This window comes from Mastigoproctus giganteus, chromosome 2 (genome assembly GCF_048544385.1).
Source record: "Mastigoproctus giganteus isolate SK-2022 chromosome 2, ASM4854438v1, whole genome shotgun sequence".
Taxonomy (NCBI): domain Eukaryota; kingdom Metazoa; phylum Arthropoda; class Arachnida; order Uropygi; family Thelyphonidae; genus Mastigoproctus; species Mastigoproctus giganteus.
This window is the reverse complement of record NC_143576.1, coordinates 267,850,986-267,878,764: the sequence shown is the minus strand read 5'-3', so window position 1 is coordinate 267,878,764 and position 27,779 is coordinate 267,850,986. Positions and strand designations below refer to the sequence as shown.

Genomic DNA, 27,779 nt, shown 5'->3' with positions numbered 1-27,779 from the left:
TAAAAGCCATAGTTCTTTTAAAGAAGGAATTCTTGGATATCTCTAATCTAGAGTTACTGATGTGGAATGTTGTCTTCTGTCTAGTAGCCACCACTGGGATATGAAGATCAATATGGCATAGAAGATCAGGCAGGTGGGTTGAACCAGTGAAGATATGATACAACTGTTTAAGATCCAATACAATTCAGCAAGTTTTCAAAGATTGAAGCTTGAAGTAAGAACAGAGATTCTGGTAGAAAATGTGGTAGTAGAACATGGGAGTACGGCTGGAAAGTGTAGTGATTCAATTTGCTGTATCAAATATGTATAGTGTGAATTCCATATAGGAGCAGCGAACTCCTGTATAGGGGGAACAGTTGCTTTGAATAAAAGCACAGAGAACTGGGGATCTTTAAATCTATATATCTGCTGATATATATAGATGAAGCCAATTTGTTTTTTCACTTGGAGTAATATTATATATTATATAGTAATATTATATTATAAAAACATATTCCTAATATGTTTATCAGCTAAGGTAAAGAAAGCCAACACGAGAACCGTGGGAAACATCGGCTAACTTACCGGGAAAATTTGTTTGCCGATATTGCACTCTAGCATTGCTCGCTCGCTCGCTGAACAGATGGTAGGTGTTATCGGTCTAGAGCAGAAGTCAAGAACAATATATTGATTGACAGGTAGGCATGGCAAATGATGAAATGATTGGTGGTGGGTTGGACAGACAACAAGCTACTGTGTAATCATTGGTTGTTATTATGATGTGTATTTATGAGTAAAGAATGGTGCATAATTAGTTTTATAATGAATGGTAAACAGGTAATAGTAGCGATGAATCTTTTAAAGATGGAAGAACCTTATAAGGAAAATAAAACATTGTTTGATTTTTTGATGAAAACTAAATTAATAAGGTTGAAATTGTACTGTTTTAAGTGCAGTGATTATTTTAAATATTGAATCATGAACAGAGTCATGTGGAAAGTTCTGGTATTGTAAAAAATGTTCTGCATGAGTTTCTTTATTAAAACATAGTTTTATGGAAAATACAAAACTTCCATTAAAAAAGATAATGTATATTATATACTTTTGATCGACGTGCACGCCAGTAACTACGACAGCATTCCATCTGGATTTTTCGAAAGTAACAGAAATTAATTTTCATAAGACACTAAGAGATATTTGTGAATTGCAGTTGTTAAAACAACCCATTAAGTTGGGTAGATCGGGGAAAACTGTAGAAGCAAATGAAACTGTATTGGTAAAACGAAAACATCACAGAGGACAAAATTTAACTGCTAAGAAGAAATGGGTGTTTGAAGTATTTGAAAGAGAATCAAAATTCATCTTCATGAAATACAGTAATACCCCGAAGTTACGCGATAGGTGGGTCCGACGAAAATCGCGTAAGTCGAATTCGCGTAAGTCGGGGTACAACTTTGCATATAAATACATATAAATTTTGCTTAATTGGGACCGGGGACTAACAAAAACACTAGTTTAGAAGAAAAATATTAATAAAATTGCAGTTCTTTATACATATTAATACAAAATATGTATTAAAAAAACAAATGACTTACGTTAAAAAGTTATTTCGATGTCGATGGCTTCATAAAATCTAACAAATTCGTCTGACGACACAGCGCCTTCTTTTTTTCACGCAGAATTTCTTCGTAGCAAGCTAATAATTTTTTTATTCCTTGCTTTGTAGCTGTAACGCGTTCTTCGTTGGAGTCTATGTTTTCTAAAATTTTTAAGCCCTTTACAATTGAGCCCTTTTCAATTTTCAACCTGTCAAGTTTGCAATTGTCATGTGCTTTTCGCCGTTGCTTCCCTGTAGCACGTGCAATATCACATGGTCTTTCATTTCGCTCAAAGCGTTTCACAATTTCATATTTTTTCTCTATCGACAGAGGCGGACTGGCCATAAGCCTTACCGGGGAAACCCCGGTGGGCCAGTGTGATTTTGGCCATAAACCATAGTATGAGGCCACTATAAATTTTCCCGGGTAAGAATTTTTGACCCAGTCCGCCTCTGTTTATCGATAATTGCTTTTCTTTTTCTCTCTGAATCTGCAATGTCTTCACGAGGACGCTTCCTTTTCACACCTTTTAATTAAGTATTTTACTCATTTTTAGGGAATAAAGCGCAATTACAAAACGAGGAGACACGCTTGATAAGCATAAACAAAGCTGCGCGCATGTAGCAACTGAATAAACAACACCATAAAGGCAGAGATACACTATTAACACCCCACATTTCTAGGGGTTACTACCATAAAACAATAAAAATCCAGTTGCGTTTCTGCTAGTGAAATCTGTTATAAACTGGTAGTAAACTCGATCTAATTGCATTTGCGATTATACCGATAGCTGGAATTGTGTTGGTTTTTACGTTATTATGGTGAAATGTGTTTTTCCCTTCACTGATATAAAAAACATAAAAGCAGCAAAGTTGAATTTTTTTCATCTTTCGCTCTCATTCTCCGCCGTCGCACCGTATATCGATAACATGAAAAACGACCTTGAAGATAGTGGGCGGCAGCGTTGCCAAACAAAAAAATCAAAAACCGCGTAACTCCGAGTTCGCGTAAGTCGGGGTATTACTGTACATAAAAAATCAGAAAGCAAAAACTCTTTTACGCATTATTAGAAAAGTAGTGAAGAAAAATACTACTATCATAACAGATGAATGGAAGAGTGGATATAGGCGTATGGCCTTAGAAAAAAAGAATTACAAACATTTAACGGTGAAACACAAGGAACATTTTGTATTCCCAGGAACACACATGCGAATAACATCGAAGCCCAGTGAAAGAGACTAAAAAGTGCGACTAAAAGGCAGCTGTAAAGATATGTTGATGAGACACATGAACGTTGTTCATGTGTCTCATCAACGTTGGGGTTAGGCTCCTGGGGAAACAGGCACAAATGGAACCCTTTATACAATGGAGTCAATCGGAATTCACAGGGTTAGATTCTGGGCACCAAAAATTTTACCTACCACTTTGAATCGATTGTTTTATTTTATTAGCATTCTTCATAGTTGTAGTAATAGTCGATGGAGGCATATCCATAGCCCTACACACATTAGGGCGGCTTTCGCCAGATTCCATCCTCCGAATATTGAAATAGGATTCAGTGAACTTCTTTTACCAGACAATTAAAATCTTTGTAACACGATTGGCAGGCGCCTTCGTAGCCAGGTGGGAAGGAGCAGCAGTGTGTAGCACACGCTTCTTGATTAGACCGGGGTTTCGAGCCCGTCACCACCAGATACGGAGGATGCGGAAAGGTCAGAGAATGACCACCGCATATCCCGGAGCAATATGGCCTTAGTTGCTAATGCTCCTAAAAAAAACCAAATAACAAATCCCTAAAATCCACTCATGCACACCTTCTCGATGGTAAGCCCTGTTATGTCACTTAGGTGGCAATAAACGTGTAGAGTGGTTCTCTTCAAGATGCCTGGTCAGCGTGAAGAGGAAAAGACCAAACCCTCCAGCATATGACAGCAGAACAATACAAATGGCCCTCAGTCCTCAACAGTTTTCCTCTCCTTCTTATGGCAGTGAGAGGATCAGAGTGGAAGCAGAGGGTGCTAAGAATCTCTGGGTACGACCAGGCTGCCATGCACGGAAACTGAACTTGGCCTGTTATAATGTACGATCACTCATCGGTGAAGACAGGATATTAGAGCTGGAAAAGGAATTAGAAAATGTGAATTGGAATATCATCGGTTTGGCTGAAACAAGAAGAAGAAATGAATCACTTATAAGTTTATCAAATGGAAATCTGCTGTACACCAATGGAAACAGTGAAAGGAGTGAAGGTGGAGTTGGGTTTCTGGTCCATAAAGATTTTAAAAACAACATTTTGGAATTCAAAAGTACATCACCAAGGGTGTCGACTTATACTCAAGATTTCTAAGAGGTACAAGCTAAAGATTATAATGATTAATGCACCAACATCAAGCCATGATGATGAAGAGGTTGAAGAAATGTACACCGAAATTGAGAATCTTCTAGATGAGCAGAAAACCCACTACACTATTATTATGGGGGACTTCAATGCTAAGGTTGGAAAAAGGCAAAACAGCGCAGAAAGAGGAACTATAGGAAATTTTGGAATTGGTGAAAGAAATAAAAGAGGTGAAAGACCTGTGGAATTTGCAGAATCTCAAGGACTGTCAGTAATGAACACTTTTTTCAAGAAAAGGGTGAATAGAAAGTGGACATGGAAGAGTCCAAATGGATTAACAACTAATGAAATCGATTTCATCCTCACTAACAGAAGATATATTGTGAATGATGTTACCGTCCTGAATAAGGTAAATGTTGGAAGTGATCACAGAATGGTAAGATGTACACTTGATATAGATGTAGGAAAGGAAAGGAAAAAACTGACTCCAGTAAATAATACAAAGGTCTTTGAGATAACAGAAGAGGAGAAAAAGCAGTATGTACTGGAACTTAAGAACAAGTTTGAGCTTCTGCAGACTGCTCAGGACCAAGATATCGACGAGGAATATTACAACTTTCTGAAAGTGATAAAGCCCAAGGAACCTATAGGGAAACAGAAATCCAAAGAAGAAAAATTAGTCAAGAAACACTTGTCGTGATGAACCGAAGACAACAAATGAAGAGCAAGAAAACACTGACAGGGAGAAAATTGAATATACTAAGTTATGCAAAGCCATTAGAAAGAGACTCAGAGAGGACATAAGAAGATTTAACACAAGAAAAGTAGAAAAGGCATTAAGGGAAAAACAAAGGATTTAAATCAGCAGCCATGAGTAGTAATACAGAAAGACAAATGATACTGAAACTGAAGAATAGCGATGGCGTACTTATAAACAGCAGAGAAGGCATAATTCAAATAGCAGAAGACTACTGTAGAGAATTATACAAGGAGCGAGGGAATGATACCAGCAGTGGGGAAGATGGATTGCAAAGTAGCAACATATACGACATACCCGATATTCTTCCTGATGAGGTAGAACATGCATTGAAGAAAATGAAGAATCGGAAAGCCCTGGGGGAAGATTAAGTTACTGTAGAGTTGTTAAAATTGGGAGGAACAGGCATAACACAAAAACTGGCAAGGCTCTTCACAAAGTGCATTAGAAAAGGTGTGACGCCTAAGCAGTGGAATAATGCAATCATAGTTTTGCTGCATAAGAAAGGAGATAAATTAGAAATTGGAAATTATAGACCAATTAGCTTGTTATCCCACATCTACAAGTTGTTCACAAGAGTCATTACTAACAGATTAGAAAGAATACTTGATGAGAATCAACCGAAAGAGCAAGCTGGCTTTAGGACAGGATTCTCAACTATGGATCACCTTCACGTAATATCACAGCTAATGGAGAAAGCAAATGAATATAAAACACCATTATGCCTGGCATTTTTGGACTATGAAAAGGCATTTGACTCCATACAGCATAAGGCAATGTTTCGGACACAGGAATGACAAGGCATTAGATACCCCACATATTATGATTTTGAAGAAAATATATGAGTGTGCTACCTCCTTTATTAGACTAGACAAAGACAGTAGCAAATTTAAAATCGAGAAAGGAGTTCGACAAGGAGACACAATATCTCCGAAGCTGTTTACTGCTGCCCTTGAGGAAGCTTTCAGAAGATTAGACTGGTCGCAGAAAGGAGTCAATGTGAACGGAGAGTACCTAAACCATTTACGATTTGCAGATGACATTGTGGTCATAAGGATTTTGGACTAAAGATGAATATGGCTAAAACAAAAGTAATGATGAACAAGTATGCCACGGAAAGGGAAATAATGATTGAAGGAGCAGTAATTGAAAAGGTGGAGTCATATACTTATCTGGGACAAGTTATTAGCTGTAATAATGATAAAGGGCTGGAAGTCAAGAGAAGAATAAATATTGGATGGATAGCATTCAGGAAATATAGTCACATACTGAAGAGCAATATCCCAGTTTGTCTGAAACGTAAAATAATGAATCAATGTATACTCCCCACCATGACTTATGGAATTGAAACTTGGGCACTCACAAAAAAGAATGGAAGAGAAGCTGAGAACTACACAGCGAAGAATGGAACGAATTATATTGGGAATCAGACTGTTAGATAAGAAGAGAAACACATGGATTAGGCAGCAAACTCAAGTAAAGGACATTCTTATCAAAGCTAAAGAACTAAAATGGTCTTGGGCAGGACACATAGTTCGAAGACATGATGACAGATGGACTAAGAAAATAACAGAATGGTACCCAAGAGGAGCTAGAAGAAAACCTGGAAGACAAAGGCGGAGATGGATAGATGAAATTCATGAGTTTTTGGGTAGTAAATGGATGGCCAGTGCTCAAAACAGAAGGAACTGGAAAGTTGCTGGAGAGGCCTTCATCCTGCAGTGGATTGAAAATGGCTGATGGTGAGCCACAGAGAAACATGCCAACTGTGTGGTACTACACTTAAGGTGGTAGAAAATGAAAAAGACCTGGGAGTAATTGTGCAGTCAGATATGAAGTTTTCTGAGCAATGCAGACAGGCTGCCAGGGCAGGTCATGGGGTTTTGTCAATGATATATAGGAATTTTGCTAGCAGGGAAAAGGAGGTGATTGTCCCTCTGTATAAGGGTGGTCAGGCCATGCCTTGAGTACTGTGTACAGGTCTGGAGGCCTCATTTTAGGAAGGATGTAGATTTGCTTGAGTATGTACAGAGAAGGGCAACAAGATTGGTGAGGGGAATGAAGTGATCCTCTTACCAAGAAAGGCTTAAGTTCTGCAAATTGCAGCAGCTGGAGACTAGGCACCTGCATGGTGATGTGATTGAGGTGTATAAGGCCTTGAATGGGTTGAGCCCGCTGAATTCTGATGGGATCCTTCCACTTGTTCAGATTATGAACCTAAGGGGGCATAAATTCAAATTAAGAAAAGACAGATGTAGAATAGATGTGCGGAAATTTTCCTTTAGCCAGCGGGTGGTTAATTGGTGGAACAAACTTCCATCTGTCGTTGTGGAAGTTGATAGGTTGAATAAATTTAAGGAGGAACTGGACAGGCATTTGGAGGGAATGGTGTGATTTTTTTTTTTTTTTTTTTTGCTGATGCTGCATAAGCTCATACACTTGCTTTCTTGCATCACATGCAACTACTACTACAGTGGATAGCACAGTGTGATGCCGATAAATTTTGTCTGACGATTTTAAACTTTCAATTTATAAAAAAAAATTAAAAAAAAATAAAAATGGCATTGTGGTTAGTGAACAGTGCTATTGCGAATCGGGCCAGCACAAAACGAGGGCTACCTATATATATATATATATATATTGTGTTCTCAGTAAAATTATGTTAATGAAAACTAGTCAAGTTTACAGAATTATGAATTTTTCAGTAGTATATACATATAAACAAACCTATAGGTATGGCCATTTGTAACTATAAAAATACCATTGCCAATATGATAGGCGCCTCTGTAGCCAGGTGGGCGGGAGCAGCAGTGCGTAGCACATGCTTCTTGGTTAGACCGGGGTTCAAGCCCATGACCACCAAATACAGAGGATGCGGAAAGGTCAGGGAATGACCACCGCATATCCCGGAGCAATATGGCCTTAGTTACTAATGCTCCTAAAAGCCAAACAACAACAACAACAGCCAATATGAGCAACCCAGAGACCAGCCCTGCTTCTGCCAGGAAACAAATATAAAAAATACATAGATCCACATAACAACCATATCATCACTGGCGACCTTAACATTATAGAGGATCACACACTAAGAGAGATCATGGAAAATGGAACCAAATTTAGACTCAACTCCCCAGCCAACCTAAAAAACACATGCAAATCTATTTACACGGATCTACTACAGTTTGAAACTGCATACAAATTCAACACACCAGTTGAAGCCTTTCAAAGTTGGCTTCAACTGGTTTGTTGAAGAACATATTCTGGCTAGATTCAAAGAAATCATACCAATACAAAAATGCGTTAAGCAGTATAACCTAAAAAATATCAATTACAAAACGAAAGAACTGCAAAATAAATTCGTCATCACAAATACAGATAAGGCCAATAACAACTTCAGTGTCATTTGCAAAAAGTTCTACATTGACACGCTTAAGGAGGAGATGAACCACAGTGGTACATACAAACTTATGAACTTCACACCTAACAACATTAGCAAAAAAATTATAGCCATGCATAAAAAACTCAAATTAAAAATAGATAATATACGATACCCATTCATTTATTGGATCCCCAAATTCCATAAAGACCCTATTGGAAAAAGGTTCATCACCTCAGACAAAAACACCTACATAAAACCATCCAGTAATTTAATGGAGGACAAATTAAATGATATAGCCAACCAAATCACTAATACTAAAATTATTTCCAATAACAAAAAATATTTAGAATACATCAAAAACAAAAACAATAGTATCAGAAGCCTGTACACTTACGACTTTAAAAACCTTTTCACCAGTATTTCCCACAACAATTTAATTAAAGTCCTTTTACACTACTATGAAAAGCATCAAAACATTATGAAATCCAATAATCAATATTGGCACGACCTTATTAATCTTAATGTCAAAAACAATTACGTGCTTATGGGAGACAGTATTTACGTACAGACCAGGGGGGTAGCCGTGGGGGCTAGCAGTTCCTGCTCCATAGCCAACTTTTACCTGCATTACTTCGAAAACAACATCAAAGAAGAAATCATTTTCTACAGATATATTATGTCCTGGTCATCAATTACGACAATTTCGGCATTTTAGCCCTGGAAATTTATCCCACAGATTTAACCATAGAACACACTAACCCGAATAGCAACTTGCAAGCTTCTATCTCGACAGCGAAATCACCATCACCCAAGACAATGTCTATACTTAACACTATGATAAGAGAGACCATTTTAGCTTCCCAGCAATAAAGCTTATCAACTGGGAGAGCAATCTAGTTAAGCATATCCATGGTAACACTATTAGAAATTAAACAAACAGGTTAATACACATCTGCTATAATCTAAAGAACACTTCGGAAGCAATTAAAAAACTCATAGAAACTCTCGTCAAGAATAATATACCCACCAAATACAGCAGACACCATATTAAAGTGGCCATTTGTACGAACCTCAATAAACACCACCCTAATGCCAACCCATATACACTTATTGAAAACACACTGAAACAGTTTAGAACTATAAATGACCCGTAGCTTACTACTAATAGCTTGTCTAAAAATGTCTATGTCCAGTTTCAAATAAGATTAAAACTTCCCAATTTTGATACCCGGGTTTATTACGCTCAGAAGAAGCTTGTCGTCTGACTGCACTGTAACCCGGCCTACCAAATTTTTCCTCCCTTCCAAAATCAGACAATCTAAATTATGGGAAATTATCACCGGAAACAAACTCCCGACAACAAAATAATTGTGCCTAAGATATAACATACACATAACGTTTATATCCCTTCAGTTTAATCTAGTGACACAGGGTAAAAATTCACTTTGAAGGAGGCTGTAAATATGTACATAGCTATCCCCCGGACAAACACGGGTCATTATGCCTTAGCGAAGCTATACTGACCCTTGTACAGGGTATAGCAACCCATTTTTATTGACATACTTCTTGTAATTTCCAACACATTTTTATTAACATACTGTTTGTATTTTCCAACACATGTAATGATATAAACACATCATTTCATTTATATAGGTTCCTTCCAACATCAGAAGCAAACCCCCCCACAAGCATAAATATAAACCCAACCATGGCTTTCAAAACACTCGCATTGACACAGGATATATTGCCTACAGCAATTTCACCATCACACCATAATATACAAAAGGTGCGACTGCGCAGTATAATCTTATCAACAGATAAAACAACCAGAAGGTGGGAATTTACCTCTTTTCAGTCTGACCACCACAGTACAAGACGGAAGTAAGAACCTTTCTCATTTATTTTGATACATACCCATTGGGCTTTGTGTCACCTAACCCAGTTTGCTGTTTCAGGCAACACGTTGGCAAAAATTTTAATTTTAATTTAAAAATTTAAAAGTTTAAAAATGTATGTAAATTAAACTAAACATATTATCCAGTCTCATTGATTTTCTATCAATTTAATTTTAACACTATCACTTAAAAATTTATAACTGGCAAAACTGATACGGGGACAACAGAGGTATGAGACATTCCTTTAGTCTGGCTATCGTTCTGCTCAAAGCCCCCGATGAAGTAGCAGATTGATGGCCAAGTGAGGGAATATTATTGCAATTTACTTTGTTTATTAGCATTTTATTGTTTATTTGCATTTTTATTGTTATTTTCATTACTTAACATCATATTATTTTTATACCATTTTTCATTTATATAACGTTTATAGGCCTCCCAGACTAAAGCTAGTCTACATTTGCTAACTTGGTAGCCTGATCCATATACACCTAATTGCCTACAGATTAATAACATTTAATTAAATAAAATCGACCAATATATATATAAGCTAAATTAAAATAGGATATTGCCAGTATCATGGCAAACCAGTAGAGTGAAAATAAACTAAACCAAATAAAATAACAATTGAATTATATTTTCTATTATTTTTCTTATTTATTTTAATATATTTCAGTAATTTTTATTTCTCTATTTAATTTTTGGATTAATTTGATCATATATATATATAATCCAAAAATTAAATAGAGAGATAGAAATTAATAAAAATATATATTAAAAATAAATAAGAAAAAATAGTAGAAAAGCTAACATATATATACAGTCGATTCCGGTTATTTGGATCACATCAGGACTAGCGCATTTTGGCCCAATTAAGTGGCTGCCCCAATTATGTGAAGTTTCACGTAAATAGTTAAAAATACAGCGGATCCCCGCTTTACAATTAGTTCACTGTACGATCAAATCACGTTACGATGGACTAACCATAGTAAAATACCGTTCACTATACAATGTGTAGTAAGCGCCGGTCATTGTGATCGCGTTTGTGAATTGAATTTTAATTCATTTAATTCTATTATTGCTCCTATTTTCGCTAATTAGCGAAAATAGGAGCAATATTATCCACAGGTTATAAAAGTTAAGATATATTAAGCACAAATTTACCCTTTATTACCTTACCAATTAAAAAATTAAATGATATGTGAAAATTGGAAGAATATACGTGATAATAGGAATAATTAATACGTACTGTAATATGTACATACTAACTAGTTGACATTTCTGTTCACCGACATTTGTGGGTGGGGGAAACCAACATCAGTACACTGTGATCACTGCCATCTAGTAGCTTCTTTATCTGCAGATGCTTAATGCATGTATAATCACATCAAGAGTATTACTCCCTCTGGTTGTCTCTCGAACATGCTGCTGTAGAAAACAGTCATCCAATAAATCGACAAGTCTTGCTAGTGTGCGAGCAACTAATCCACAAGTTACAGTCAGTGTCTGGAAAGTTAAAATCTTCCATTATGAGACATTCTGATTTACTGGCCCACTCTATTTCTCCGTACACTTGTTCATTGTACTCATCACAGTCAGGCATATAACACACTTATACTGTCATTTTTGTTTTCCTAGTGGAGTCACACCATACTGACTAAACATTGCATTAGCCACCAATGTCTATTGAATGAACTGCCTTACATTTTATGTTCTTAATTAAGAGCATAACTCCCCCACCTATCCTGTTTGTGTCCTTTCTGTACACATTTTACTCTCCATATTCAAATTCTACATCCTTTATATCATAGTGACACCACGTCACTGATATCCCAACAATGTCTGCATATGGTGTCTTGACCAGCACTTCAAATTTATTTACCGTGCTTCTAGCATTGGTGTACATACAAGTATACATGCACTTGTTCTTACCCTTAGTTATCTGAAAACAGTCCATGTATTTATTTCTTCCATGTTGACTTCCAGCAGTTCTTGATTTCCCCAGCACCTTGCTTTAAAGGCTGCTGCTCATTCAAATAGAAGCAGTGCAAGAATCACATTTCTCCCCTCTGCCTGTGGCTATTGCTAATCTATTAGTCTGAGTATCCCCCAAGCTACAGTTTTGTGACCAACCTAATACTGCCTTGATAGCATCAGCAAATATTCTTCCATTCTTTCTATTTAAGTGTATCCCATCCCTGTAGAAGCAGTCTCTCCTGTTAACAAGTACAGACCACGCCGAGAAAAATTCTATGCCATGAGCCTTGCACAGTCTCTCCAGGGCCCAATTGATTGACAAGGCTCTCATCATATACTCCCCCCATTGTGTCTGGAGAGAGTTGCAGTTACTTTCAAATTTAAGCCTAACTCACAACTTCTTTTCAACATTGACCTTAACAAGGTCAATGTTGAAATTGTACTTGAAATTGTACAATCTTGTACTTGTTAAGTAAGTCCGCAAATCTACTCTTAATGTCATTAGTGCCAACGTATAGTACACTATCACCTTTTGTGCCCTTAAAAGATGATATCTGTTCTACAGCATTATCAACTTTTTTACCCTAGTAGACATACTTTGGTCCTCTTCCACCTATCCTTTTTGCACAATATATTTCCAGTTTCCCTGACAACAACTAGCTCCTTTGGGACCAGCACATTCTGCCTTTGGGTTGCTGGTGTGTTTCCTGATGATCAAGTGCAAGCTCTGGTATTGATGGGCCCACAATTTAAATCCTTTGAGGGCATCCACCCTGTTCTTCAAGCTCTCATAAAGGCAATAACAATGCTGATTTGGTGACTAACATCTTCACATTATTTACAGGTCAATGTTGAATAAAAGTCGCAAGTTAGGGTTAAATTTGAAAGTGTCAGCAATTCTGCCCAGACACAATAAGATGGAGTATATGGTGAGTGTCTTGTCAATCAATTTGGCCCTGGAGAGATTGTGCAAAGCTCATGGGGTAGAATTTTTCTCAGTGTGGTCTCTGCTTGTAAATACAAGAGACTGCTTCTGCAGTGATGGGATACACTTAAATAGAAAGGATGCAAGAATATTTGCTGATGCTATCGAGGCACTATAAGGTTGGTCCGAAAACTGCTAGCTTGGGGGTATTCAGAGACTAACAGATTAACAGTAGCCACTGGTAGAGGTGAAAGTGATTCTTGTACTGCTTCTATTGGAATGAGCAGCACCCTGGCAAGCAAGTTGCTGGTGATTTAAAGGACTGCTGGGGGTCATTACACAGGCTGTGTTAGGATAACTAAGAGTAAGAAAAGGTGCATGTATACTTGCATGTACATTGATGCTAGGAGTAGAGTAAATAAATTTGATGAATTTGAAGTGCTGGTCAAGACATAAAAAGTGGATATTGTTGGGATATCAGAGACATAGTGTCACACAGATTTAAGGAATGCAGAATTGGAATATGGGGATTAAAATGTGTACAGAAAGGATAGACGTGATAGGAAGGTAGGAGGGCTATTAGTTAACAAACACAAAATCTAAGGCAGTGCATTCAGTTAACATGTGTGAACAGTGCAATGCTGAGTCAGTTTGGTGTGATATAGCACTGGGAAAAAATAAAATTGAGAGGATTGTTTTATTGGCCTAATGACTCTGATGAGTACAGTGAACAACTGTACAGAGAAATAGAGGGAATCAGTAAATCAGATTGTCTTATAATGGGGGATTTTAACTTCTCAGATATCACCCTTTCTATTTACACATTCACACATTATCAAGACTTTTGTGAATTTATCGGATTATTGTTTTCTACAGCAGCATGTTCGAGAGGCAACTGGAGGGAGTAATACTTTTGATGTTGATTATCAGCAGTGATTATTCATGCATTAAGAATATGAAGATAACGGAACCGCTAGATGACAGTGATCACAGTGTACTGATGTTGGATTTACTCAAAGTTGTAACTACTTTCAGAGGGTAAAGGGAAGGGTTTTTTAATTTCATAAAGGTGACAATAGTGGTCTCTGACAGGTTTTAAATTCTAAATGGGAAGCATTTCTTGAATTAACGTTGGAAATTACTAGGCTTTTCATACCAACTAAGAAATACTGTTAAAGGTTTAGGCCTAAATGTATCAGATAAACAAGGAGAATTGTGGTAGAGAAGAAAAGTACACTGTATGCATATAAATTATCAGGAGACATGGAAGCCTATGGTAGATATAAGCTAGTCTGTAAGAAAGTCACAATGGAGGTACTGCAAGCGAAGGCAGATTACAAGAAATCTTTTTTTCAAAGGATGCAAAGACTCCTTTACTTATATAAACTCTAGAAGGCAGTGGATGAATCTCATTGAACCACTTGATATCAGTGGTTCGACTGTTGATGATCCTGCCCACGTAGCTGGCAAACTGAATGAGTATTTAACATCCAAATTCACACAGAGGAGTTATTAAGGGACACTGCCAGAGGTTTATCAAACCATAACAGGCAGCTAAAGGATTTTGTCATAACTGAAAACAAAGTGGAGGAGAAATTGTTGAAGTGGATGGGATCTCTCCAATTATGTTAAAGGAGGCAGCAGATGAAGTAAGAAACCCGTAGCCATGATTATGAATGCATTTTTGAACTCAGGGGAGGTTCCGACGGACTGTAAATGTATGATGTATCCACTTCAGTCTGTTTGTTTCATTTCTCTCCGGGGAAAATAATGGAGTCACTGGTTAAAGAAGCACTGCAGGATCATCTAGACAAGACCACAGTTATAGTTCAGACACAGCATGGGTCTGACCAATTCTATTGGATACTATGATGTCATCACAAAGGAACTGGATGGAAAAAATACTTTTGATATTATATACTTGGATTTCAGGTAAGCTTTTTTTACTTTTTATACTACTCTACAAATTGAAGCATTATGGCAATAAATTCAAGTTGCTGCTGCTATAGATAAAGGTATGGTTGAGTGGGAGAAGAAGAGAGTGATAATCAATGGCCATTTCTCTTTGTGGAATAATGTTATTAGTGCAGTTTCCCAGGGTTTGGTGTTGGGCCCAATTTGTTTTCTGTATTTAAAAATGATATTGATGAAGGTATATCAGACTTAATGTCCAAGTATTGCAGATTAGCATTAGTAGAGGCATACGATGCAAGAAAGCAAACTTATGCAGCATCAGCCAAAAAAACTGCTCCCATTTCACGCTTCCGTTCATTCCAAATACCTGTCCAGCTCAGCTTTAATTTTTTTGGCTCTCAACTTCAACAACAAAAGATGGAAGTCTGTTCCACCAATCAAGTACCCACTGGCTAAAGGCAAACTTCTCACATCTATCCTACATCTGTCTTTCCTCAATTTGAATTTATGCCCTCTAAAATCATTATTCTGAGCAATAGGAAGAATCCTATCAGCACTGAGCATGCTCAAACCATTCAAGGCTTTATACACCTCCAGATCACATCGCAGGTGCCTTGTCTCCTGACACTGTAATTTGTAAAACATAAGCCTTTCTTCATGAGAGCAACACTTTGTTCCATTCAATAATCTTGTAGCCCTTCTCTGCACTCACTCCAGCAGCTCTCCATCCTTCCTAAAATGAGTCCTCCAGACCTCAAGTCCACACCTTGAGTATACAGTACTCAAGGTGTGGACTGACCATTGCCTTATACAAGGGAATAATCACTTCCTTATCCCTGATAGAAAAATTCCTGTATATCATTGACAAGACACCATTAGCTACTCTTGCAGACCGTCTGCACTGCACAGAAAACTTCATATCTGCCTGCATAATTACCCCGGTCCCTTTCATTCTCTACCACTGTCAGTTGGCGCAGATGTGGGAAACCACAGGTGGTGCCCGACCCTAATATTATGTTAGTGTAGTACCACACAGTTGATAAGTTACTCGGGAGTTACTACTTCCATTATGCACTACTTTACATTTGTCAATATCAAACTTCAGTTCTCAGCCATTCGGCTCAACTTTTCTAGATTAGCATTAGCATTAGTAGAGGCATTTGATGCAAGAAAGCAAGCTTATGCAGCATCAGCCAAAAAAATAAATAAATAAAAAAAATAAATAAATAAACCACTTCCACTTCACCCCTCTGTTCATTCAAAATACCTGTCCAGCTGAGCCTTAAACTTATTTAGGCTATCAACTTCCATGACAAGGGATGGAAGTCTGTTCCACCAACCAACCACCCGCTGGCTAAAGGCAAATTTCCGCACATCTATCCTACATCTGTCTTTCCTCAATTTGAATTTATGCCCTCTCAGGTGATTATTCTGAGCAAGAGGAAGAATCTCATCAGCATTGAACATGCTCAAACCATTCAAGGCTTTATACACCTCTACCAGATCACCTCGCTGGTGCCTAGTCTCCAGACACTGTAATTTGCAAAATTTAAGCCTTTCTTCGTAAGAGCACCCCTTTGTTCCATTCACTAATAAATAAATAAATAAAATAAATTTTCTGTTTATACTCCGGGACGACCAAACGGTCAGAGGAGTTCACAAGATAGACAGAATACAAGAAACAGCACCGTATTCATTAGTCACGGGCTTGAACCCCGGTCACTCAAGGCACGTGTACTTATGCACCCGCGCGCCTGACCACTAGGCTACGGCGGCCTAGTTGCCCTTCTTGTTGCCCTTCTCTGTACTCGTTCCAGCACCTCTACATCCTTCTTGAAATGAGGCCTCCAGACCTGTATGCAGTACTCTAGGTGTGGCCTGACCATTGCCTTATACAAGGGAATAATCACCTCCTTATCCCTGCTAGAAAAATTCCTATATATCATTGACAATACACCATGAGCTACTCTTGCAGCCCATCTGCACTGCTCAGAGAACTTCATATCTGCCTGCACAACCACCCCCAGGTCTCTTTCATTCTCTACCACTGTCACTGTAGTACCACAGAGTTGATACATTGCTCTGGGGTTGCTGTTTCCCATGTGTACTACTTTACATTTGTCAATGTTAAACTTCATTTGCCACCTCTCAGCCCATCTGCTCAACCTTTCCAGATCCTCTTGCAGCACAGACTGGGAATAAACTATATCGTATAAAGCCTGTAATTGAACCGTGGCAGTCTAGTCTGCGCAGGAATCGTAAGGAGGAAGTTGTTCTTGCCCGGACCCGCATAGGACATAGTCATTTTACTCATTCTTTTTTGCTGAGGGCTGATGACCCTCCTATGTGTGTGTCCTGTGGCACAATTTTATCAATTAGACACATTTTAATTGAATGTCCAGATTTTACCAATATCCGTTTTACCGCTTTTAACCATCTGACTGAGCCATATACACTCAGTCAGATTTTATCTGACAATGACAATGTGTCTGCTGTTTTTAGCTTTTTAAAATCAATAGTGGGCACTTCCCCTGAGTCCAAGGAAGCTCTCATAATTATGGCTAAGGGTTTGATTACTTCCTCTGCTGCCTCCTTTAATATAACTGGATAGATCCCATCCACCCCGGGTGCCTTTCTTGTGTTTATCTTCAACAATTTCTCCTCCACTTTACTCTCAGTTATTACAAGATTCTCTAGATTACCGCTAGTGTTACGAGTGGTATGAATCCCACCTTTCTCTTTTCGGATAAATTAAATCTTTAGTAATTGATAAATTCAGTATTAATTTGGTTTCCCTAATTGCTGATATTTATTTTGATTGTGTTGAAATTCATAAAAATTGTAATACCATCAACAAGGACAGAAACCAGTAAAATCAAATAAATATTATTCGAAATTGGAATTAAAATATTAAATATCTTCTAAAGACCCAGCCCACTCGTAACCTTGCTTAGGAGAAAGTCATGTACAGTACATTTCAGCTATAAGAACTTCCACTGAAAGGTCACGTGGGTCAAGGGAAAAGTGTCTTCTCTTATAAACACACGAGCGTTCAGCAAGTATGGGAAGATGCTATAGCAGGGGAAGAACAGTTCCTTCCCCACATTAACAACAAAATACCTTGAGCTCTTTCCAAATGATGGTGATATTGAATAACAATCTCGCTTGCCCAAAAACGGTCAAAAAAGTAACACCCGTGTCAGTAGCCATGACGTACTTAGGGTTAGCTGCTCGTTAAGTGGTCCAGAAGAAGAGTCAACAGATTTTTGGGCCATGACACGATACTTGGACCGCCTAAGATTTTGGCCTTGGAATTAGAACATCCAACGAGACAAGCGATGGAAAGATACCCAAAAGATTTGACCCTGAATATAAAAGCAAAGGAGAGAAAAATGAGAAGTTAAGGGTTAAGAGTTGAGAGTTAAGAGTTGAGAAGAATTAAGAAGTAAAAGTGTTGGCATTGTTGTTAAGTGTGAAACAGATAATATAGTATTAGTAAGAAGAATTGGAAAATAGTTCGACTTAGAAGATTAAAAGAGTCACGACTTTTGTCTATAGTGAAAACGCTGTCTAGTAAGAATTGTGCCAGTGAAAATCATATTGAAGAAGTCAAGTAATTTTCCAGCAGCAGAAGCAAGCAGAGGGAAGCGTCCTGAGAAGGAGATCTCGATCGAAACGAGGGAAAGATACAGGAAAACGGTAAGCTGAAATGTTTCATCATGTATGTATGAGAACGAAAGATAGTGTAAATGGAATATTACGGTGACGCAATTTTAAAAGATGATTCCTTTCTAAGTTGATTTCTCTCTATGTTTTATATATGTTACACATGAATTGTATTACATGTCGTGGTACAACAGTATAGGTACCATGAATATTAACTGGTTAACATAAAGTTCTGATATTCTAATGTATGTACTTAAAATATGAAGTCTTAAAAGTTAAATGTTCACAAATATTAAATGTTTTAAATATTAAATGTCTGAAATATTAACTGTTTTAAATATTAAACAGAGGAAAAAGGGGTGAAAAAGATGTTGGTACCCAGTTGATATTCAACAAGGGCAAATAGCCAAATATATATATACGTTTATGAATAGTATAGATTGTTGTATTAAATGTATGACCCTTGTAAGAAAAATATAATTATAAGGAATCATGGTATAATACTATAATGGTTTAAATCAAATGATAATTTCCTAATTTTTAATATGAAGATGAATGTTATAAGAGTGAGAATGAGCTATATGTGTGTATTTTCCTATGTAATGTGTTTTTATATATTGTAATAAATGATTGTTTTGTTACCAATACTGCCTCGTTGCTGACTTCAGATCACATTAGTAACCACCTGGGGTTGATTAAGTTCAATTAAAAATTATTGTGCTAAGGAAGGTAATTCATTAATTTAATTAAATCCTTTCTTAGTTACACAACGCGAAAACGGGTTCAAACTGCGATATCATTTGGAAGATGGGTCATCCAATCTCACCTATTATATTTTGGGTATACGAAACTCGGTCCTAAACAAAGCCACAAGGCACACAGATAAAGCCATAACTATGTTGGGGAGGTTACGGATTAAGGGGGAAAATTTAACCATGCAAATACATCTTAATGACAGTCTTTATAGCAGTCACAACCTTTTGTAATAGAAGACGCTATTTATTATATCCCCTGAAAAAAAGGGTTGCTCGATTGTATGATTGTATTTTACTTAACTTGCAAATAAATAATTTTACTTCCATCATATCCATCCGCCACACTACATTACCTCGAAAAGGACCTCCAACAATTGGTGCCGTGAACTATTCTTAACTATTATCCATATTATACCCATCTACCAACGAATCATTCTTCCTTCCTTCCCCCCCAATACTAAAGTTGAATACACCTCTGGCTTTCCCCTCGCTAAATAACTCCTCATGTGTGAATTTCGATGCAAAATATTCATTTAGTTTGTAAGCTACCTGAGCAGGATCATCAACAGTTGACCCATCAATATCAAGTGGTCCAATCTGATTCATCCCCTTCCTTCTAGAGTTTACATAAGTAAAGAACACTTTGCTGTTTTTCTTTGCATCCCTTGCCAAAGATTTCTCATAATCTGCCTTCGCCTGCCTAACCTCCTTTGTAACTTGGTTACAGCTCAACTTGTATCTATCATAGGCTTCTGTGTCATGTGTTAATTTGTATGTATCCCCCATGGCAACATCCCCCATGGCAATATCATGTCCCGTGCCTGAATGCATGTTTCTTCTCTGCCATATGCCTCATCAGTTCATCTGACATCTATTTAGGCCTAAACCTTGAACAATATTTCTTGGTTGGTTGGTATGTAAAGCCTAGTAGCTTCCAAGATAAGTTCTTTGAATGCTTCCCATTTTGCATTTCTTGTTGGTAACATCATCAGTTGGTCCCACTGTATAGAATTTAAATACTGTCTCAGTCCATCATAGTCGCCTTTACGAAAGCAATAACCCTTCCCTTTACCCCTAATGGTAGTTACCTCTTTGAGTAAATCCCACTTCAGCACACTGTGATCACTGCCACCTAGTGGGTCATTTATCTGCAGGTTCTTAATGCATGAAGAATCACTGCTGATAATCAAATCAAGAGTATTCCTCCCTCTAGTTGCATCCCGAACATGCTGATGTAGAAAACAATCATCCAATAAATCCACAAAAGCCTTACTAGTGTGTGAGTGACCAGCCCCCAAATTCCAGTCAATATCTGGGAAATTTAAATCTCCCATTATAAGACTCCCTGATTTACTGGCCCACTCTATTTCCCTGTACAGTTTCTTATTATACTCATCAGAGTCATTAGGCCTATAGCACACTCCTACTCTCAATTTTGATCTCCCAATGCTTATGTCACACCAAACTGACTTGACACTGCACTGTCCAGCGATGTCGACTGGCTTCACTTCCTTGGATTTTATGTATTTCTTAACTAATAGCATAACCCCTCCTCCCTTCCTATCCTGTCTATCCTTTCTGTAGATATTGTACTCTCCAAAATCCAGTTCTGCATTCCTTATATCTGTTTGACACCACGTCTCTGAAATCCCCACAATATCTGCCTTTGATGTTTTGAGCAATACCTCAAATTCATCAAATTTATTTACTAAACTCCTAGCATTGGTGTACATGCAAGTATACATGCACCTGTTTCTATTCTTAGCTACCCTAACACAACCCATGTGTTTACTTGTATCGCAATGACTCCCAGCAGTCTCTGAAATATCCTGCATCTTGTTTTTCAGGCTTCTGCTCATCCAATAGAAGCAGTGCAAGAATCTCTTTCACCTCTGCCAGTGGCTACTGTTAATCTATTCGTCTTTGTCTCCCCCCAAGCTAGCAGTTTTCCGACCCACCTAACACTGCCTCGATAGCATCAGCAAATATTCTTGCACCCTTGCTATTTAAGTGTATCCCATCCCTGTAGAAGCAATCTCTCCTGTTAACAAATACAGTCCAGGCTGAAAAAAATTCTACCCCTTGAGCCTTGCACAATCTTTCCAGGGCCGAATTGATCGACAAGGCTCTCATCATATACTCCCTCCTATAGTGTCTGGGCAGAATTGCAGACACTTTCAAATTCAACCCTATTTCATGGCTTTTTTTTCAACAGTGACCTGTACTTGTTAAGCAATTCTGCCGGTCTCATACTCTTGATATCATTAGTGCCAATGTGTACAACTATATCACCTTTTGTGCCCTTAAAAGATGATATCTGCTCTACAACAACATCAACCTTTGCCCCTGGCAGACATACCCTGGTCCTGTTCTACCTATCCTTTTTACAAAGCATGTTCCCCATTTCTCTGACAATAGAGTCACCAACAACTACTAGTTCCTTTGGGACCAGCGCATTCTGCCTTGGAGGTTGCCGCTGTGTTGCGCGATGACGAAGTGCAAGCTATGGCGTTGATGTGGGCAGCTGAGAACTTGATGGGCCCCTCAATTTAGTTCCTTCGAGGGCATCCACCCTGTCCTTCAAGCTCTCATATAGGCCCATAAGAACGCTGAGTTGTTGCCTGATTTCGATACACTCCTTGCATCGCGCGCACACACAAAGACATCCCCCATGGCAATATCATGTCCCGTACCTGAATGCTCCACGAACATCATGCAAGCTGTGCATTTTAGAAGGCTGTGATTCAGAAGGCAACTGCCCCCCTCAGTTCTCCTTTGAGCCACAGCACTTCCATCAGTTTGAGCCTTTTGTTTTGCTGCTCTGGTCTGAGTCATGATTTCTTTTAATTTAAATAAAATTTCAATTTCAGTTTATAACCCTAACTTATCTCCTAACACAGTTATAACGGAATATATATTTTTTAGTGTCAAGCATTAATTATCTCCGAGTTCCCTTTATATAACTTCCGTATCAGTTATGTATTAATTAATTATGTTACGCTTGTAATCTAAGTCGGTATATGTATTTAGTTAAAAGTACAATTTAAATGCCAACGAAGTTCAACAATTTAATAGATTTTACCGATCACTGAAAATATTATAACCTATACTATACTAACGCTAACCAGGTTCGATATATAACGATCGTATGACAAAGACAAGGGCGAGAAATTACGAACGGTAAATCTATGGACACTTAAGTATTAATTAACTTTCAAATCTCGCTGTCTCAGTTCAGAATAAACTAACGATCCTTACTAGGTCTATAAGCTACTTACAAAAAATAATTTGATGTAAAAAATATTCAATAAGCGGCTAAATATAGCTAAAAAACTTCTCGTTCAGCGGAGTTGCGACTTGTAACACGTGGATACCCTTACCGATAATTTTATGCAATTGCAAGGCCGAGTAAAGAATAAATACACCAGATTACTCAGAAAATCACAAAATAATGCTATACTACTAAATTTAAATCAAAAGTTTTAGAAAAACAATAGTTTCAAATCAATAAATAAGATCCTGTTGCAGCAGTGTGCTGTCATTAGTGTCATTAACAACCCTTCCAATCTTCGCATCATCTGCAAACTTGGACCTTAATCCTGATGTACCATCATCGATATCATTAATAAATACAGAAGACAGCAATGGACCCAAAACTGGACCCTGGGGGACTCCACTAATAGCATTAGTCCCTATATCCATAGCAGCAATTTGCCTGCAGTGCCACACTGCTCCAATTTGTGCAGCAGTTTTCCATGTGCAACAGTATCAAAAGCCTTTCTAAAATCCAAATATATGATATCAAAATTATTCTATGCATCCAGTTACTTGTGACTATGTCATAGTATCCAATCAAATTGGTCAGACAAGACTTCCCCTTAACAAACCAATGCTTTGTCCAAGCTATAATGGAAGTCTTGTCTAAATGACCTGCAATGCTTCTTTAATGAGTGCCTCCATTAATTTCCCTGGAACAGAAGTTAAACTAACGGGTCTGTAATTAACACTGAGCCCTCAACACTGAGCCCTCAGGGCTCAGTGTTGGGTCCATTGTTGTTTTCTGTATTTGTGGATGATGTTGATGATGGTATATCGGGCTTGATGTCCAAGTTTGCGGACGGTGCAGGGTTTGGCGGGGTTGTCAGGGACACTACTGACACTATGCTGCTGCAACAGGATCTGGAAAGGTTGAGCAGATGGGCTGAGAGGTGGCAAATGAAGTTTAACATTGACAAATGTAAAGTACTACACATGGGAAACAGCAACCCCAGAGCAACGTATCAACTCTGTGGTACAACACTGACAGTGGTAGAGAATGAAAGGGACTTGGGGGTGGTTGTGCAGGCAGATATGAAGTTCTCTGAGCAGTGCAGACGGGCTGCAAGAGTAGCTCATGGAGTATTGTCAATGATATACAGGAATTTTTCCAGCAGGGATAAGGAGGTGATTATTCCATTGTATAAGGCGATGGTCAGGCCACACCTAGAGTACTGTATACAGGTCTGGAGGCCTCATTTCAAGAAGGATGTAGAGCTGCTGGAACGAGTACAGAGAAGGGCAACAAGATTAGTGAATGGAACAAAGGGGTGCTCTTACGAAGAAAGGCTTAAGTTTTGCAAATTACAGTGTCTGGAGACTAGGCACCAGCGAGGTGATCTGGTAGAGGTGTATAAAGCCTTGAATGGTTTAAGCATGCTCAATGCTGATGGGATTCTTCCTCTAGCTCAGAAAAATCACCTGAGAGGGCATAAATTCAAATTGAGGAAAGACAGATGTAGGATAGACGTGCGGAAATTTGCCTTTAGCCAGCGTGTGGTTGGTTGGTGGAACAGACTTCCATCCCTTGTGGTGGAGGTTGATAGTCTAAATAAGTTTAAGGCTCAGCTGGACAGGTATTTTGAACGAACAGAGGGGTGAAGTGGAAGTGGTTTTTTTTTTTTTGGCTGATGCTGCATAAGCTTGCTTTCTTGCATCAAATGCCTCATCTAATGCTAATGCTAATGCTAATTACCTGGCTCCCCCTTTGATTCTCTTTTGTGGATTGAGGTCACATTTTCACATTTCCAGTCCATGGGTTACCACCCCTCTCATAATTATGGCTTAGGGTTTGCTTATTTCCTTTGCTGCCTGCTTTAATATAACTGGATAGATCCCATCCCACCCCAGGTGCCTTTATGTTTATCTTCAACAATTTCTCCTCCACTTTACTCTCAGTTATTAAGAGATTATCTAGCTTACTACAAGAGTTTATTGCACCACTGGTATTCCCCTCGCTGAATAACTCCTCTGAAAATGTAGATGCAAAATATTCATTTTGTTAGCATTAGCATTAGTAGAGGCATATGATGCAAGAAAGCAAGCTTATGCAGCATCATCAGCCAAAAAAAAAAAAAAAAACTTCCACTTCACCCCTCCGTTTGTTCGAAATACCTGTCCAGCTCAGCCTTAAATTTATTTAGGCTATCAACTTCCACAACAAGGAATGAAAGTCTGTTCCACCAACCAACTGCCCAGTGGCTAAAGGCAAATTTCTGCACATCTATCCTACATCTGTCTTTCCTCAATTTGAATTTATGCCCTCTCATGTGATTATTCTGAGCAAGAGGAAGAATCCCATCAGCATTGAACATGCTCAAACCATTCAAGGCTTTATACAACTCTATCAGATCAACTCGCTGGTGCCTGGTCTCCAGGCACTGTAATTTGCAAAACTTAAGGCTTTCTTCGTAAGAGCAACCCTTTGTTCCATTCACTAATCTTGTTGCCCTTCGCTGTACTCGTTCCAGCAGCTCTACATCCTTCTTGAAATGAGGCCTCCAGACCTGTATACAGTACTCAAGGTGTGGCCTGACCATTTCCTTATACAAGGGATTAATCACCTCCTTATCCCTTATCCCTGCTAGAAAAATTCCTGTATATCATTGACAAGACACCATGAGCTACTCTTGCAGCCCGTCTGCACTGCTCAGAGAACTTTATATCTGCCTGCACAGTTACCCCCCAGGTCCTTTTCATTCTCTACCACTGTCAGTGTTGTACCCCAGAGTTACTACATTGCTCTGGGGTTGCTGGTTCCCATATGTACTACTTTACATTTGTCAATGTTAAACTTCATTTGCTACCTCTCAGCCCATCTGCTCAACCTTTCCAAATCCTGTTGCAGCAGCATAGCGTCAGTAGTGTCCTTAATAACCCTGCCAACCTTTGTATCGTCTGCAAACTTGGACATTAAGCTTGATATACCATCATCAATATTATTTATAAATACAGAAAACAATATTGGACCCAACACTGAACCCTGAGGGACTGCACTAATGACATTAGTCCACGATGAGCAGTGTCCATTGATTACCACTCTCTGTCTTCTCCCCCTCAACCACCACTTTAACCATAGCAAAAATTTGCCTCCAGTGCCACACTGCTCCAATTTGTACAGCAGTCTTCCATGTGCAACAGTATCAGAAGCCTTTCTAAGATCCAAGTATATAATATAAAAGTTATTCCCTGCATCCAGTTCTTTTGTGACTGCATCATAGTATCCAATCAAATTGGTCAGGCAAGACTTCCCCTTAACAAAACCATGCTGTGTCCAAACTATAACTGAAGTCTTGTCTAGATGATCCTGCAGTGCTTCTCTAACCAGTGCCTCCATTAATTTTCCTGGAACGGAAAGTAACTTCTGTTCCTTCTTTTCTTCTTCTGTTCGTGGAACAGAAGTTAACTTCTGTTTCTTAGCTATCTGAGCAGGATCATCAACTGTTGAACCATCGATATCAAATGGACCAATCTGATTCATCCCCTTCCTTCTAGAGTTTACATAAGTAAAGAACTCTTTGATGTTTTTCTTTGCCAAAGATTTCTTGGAATTGCCTTTGCCAGCTTATATCTGTCATAGGCTTCTGTGTCACCTGTTAATTTATATGTATCCCGTGCATTTTTCTTCTCTGCCACATGTCTCATTAGTTCATTGGTCCCCCATTTAGGCCTAAATCTTGAACAATATTTCTTAGTTGGTATGTAAAGCCTAGTAGCTTCCAGGATTATTTCTTTGAATGGTTCTCATTTTAAATTTGCTGTTGGTAACATCATCAGTCGGTCCCACTCTGTAGAATTTAAATACTGTCTCAGACCACCATAGTCGCCTTTACGAAAGAAAGAAAAAACTCTTCCCTTTACCCTTGATGGTAGTTAATCCTACTTAAGTGAGTAAATCCCACTTAAGCACACTGTGATCACTGCCACCTAGTGGTTCCTTGATCTGCAGATTCTTAATGCATGAAGAATCACTACTGATAATCAGATCAAGGGTATTACTCCTTCCAGTTACCTCCCGAACAGGCTGCTGTAGAAAACAGTCATCCAAAAAATCCACAAAAGCCTTGCTAGTGTGTAGGTGACCAACCCAAAAATTCAAGTCAATCTTTAGTTTTTGATTCTAGTCTTATGCACATTAAGACACAATGTAGAAGAATAATGAAATAATTTATCAAGAAAATGTTTAAATTATAAATGTATTATAAGAATATTTTAGTTTCAATCCATAATTATACTTCTAGGTTGCTTAATTATAATTTTTTTTTATGTGTAGGTTTTGAAGTGCTTGGTGTTTTTGCAAAAAATTGGGATGAAATTGATGAAACTGGAATTTGTTCTACAGATAGAGACAGAGAGGATGCAGAATATGTATGCAAGAAGATGAACATACCATTTCTGGAGGTCAATTTTGTGAAAGAATACTGGAATAGAGTGTTCAGGTGTTCCTCTTTTTTTTTTTTTTCTTTTTTTTCTTTCATTTGTTTGTCTGTATATTATATGCATACAAAATGTTTTCAAAAAAATGTATAATCTACTTAACATTAAACAACAAAAGTGAAATTCATTATTAACTTATGCCCCTCATGAGAGGTTAATCTTTATGATGGAACATACTGAGATTGCTGGAAATATTCTAACTTGGAGTGCAAGGTAGCTGCAGAGCAGAATGTTGCCATTAATTGATATTCTCCAGATTGGTGTAATGTCAGAAGTGGGGTTCTCTAATGATCAATTCTTGGACCACTATTGTTTCTGATTTACATAAGGACATTGAGGAAGGGATAAACCGTGTGAGATCAAAATTTGCAGATTCATAAAAGTTGGGAGGGTCATTAATGATTAGCGACCAAGCAGCACTTCTTCGGGTGATTTCAAAAGGTTTGAAGAATGGTTAAAAAATTGGCAGCCATATTTTAATGCAGCAAAACACAAGGTCTTACACTTCACAATAGTAACCCCAAAATAGATTATACACTAGGTGTGATTGGATTAGAAACAGTAGAGGACGAAAGGAATCGGGGAATTACTATACAGGCAGATATAAAGTTTTCTGAGCAGTGTAAACAAGCAGTTAGGAAAGCATGTGGTGTCATATCCTTGATATATCAAACAGTATATCATCATTCCAATATATGGTCCTGTTCCAGTATATGGAACAGGGGCAGGGTATGTCTGCCACGGGCAAAGATTGATGATGTTATAGAGCAGATATCATTTTTTAAGGGCACAAAAGGTGATATTGTTGTGCACATTGGCCCTAATGATATTAAGAGTAGCAGACCTG

At 38.1% G+C, this 27,779-nt stretch overlaps 1 protein-coding gene across 1 annotated transcript in view; it reads left to right on the top strand.

Annotated features, from left to right (window-relative positions):
* Nucleotides 1-27,779, top strand: part of LOC150090459 (mitochondrial tRNA-specific 2-thiouridylase 1) — a 190,487-nt gene that overhangs the window by 26,038 nt on the left and 136,670 nt on the right. The window contains exon 3 of the mRNA XM_090390324.1: nt 26,769-26,934. Coding sequence (XP_090246450.1) covers nt 26,769-26,934 — 166 coding nt within the window. The remainder of the gene's footprint in view (nt 1-26,768; nt 26,935-27,779) is intronic.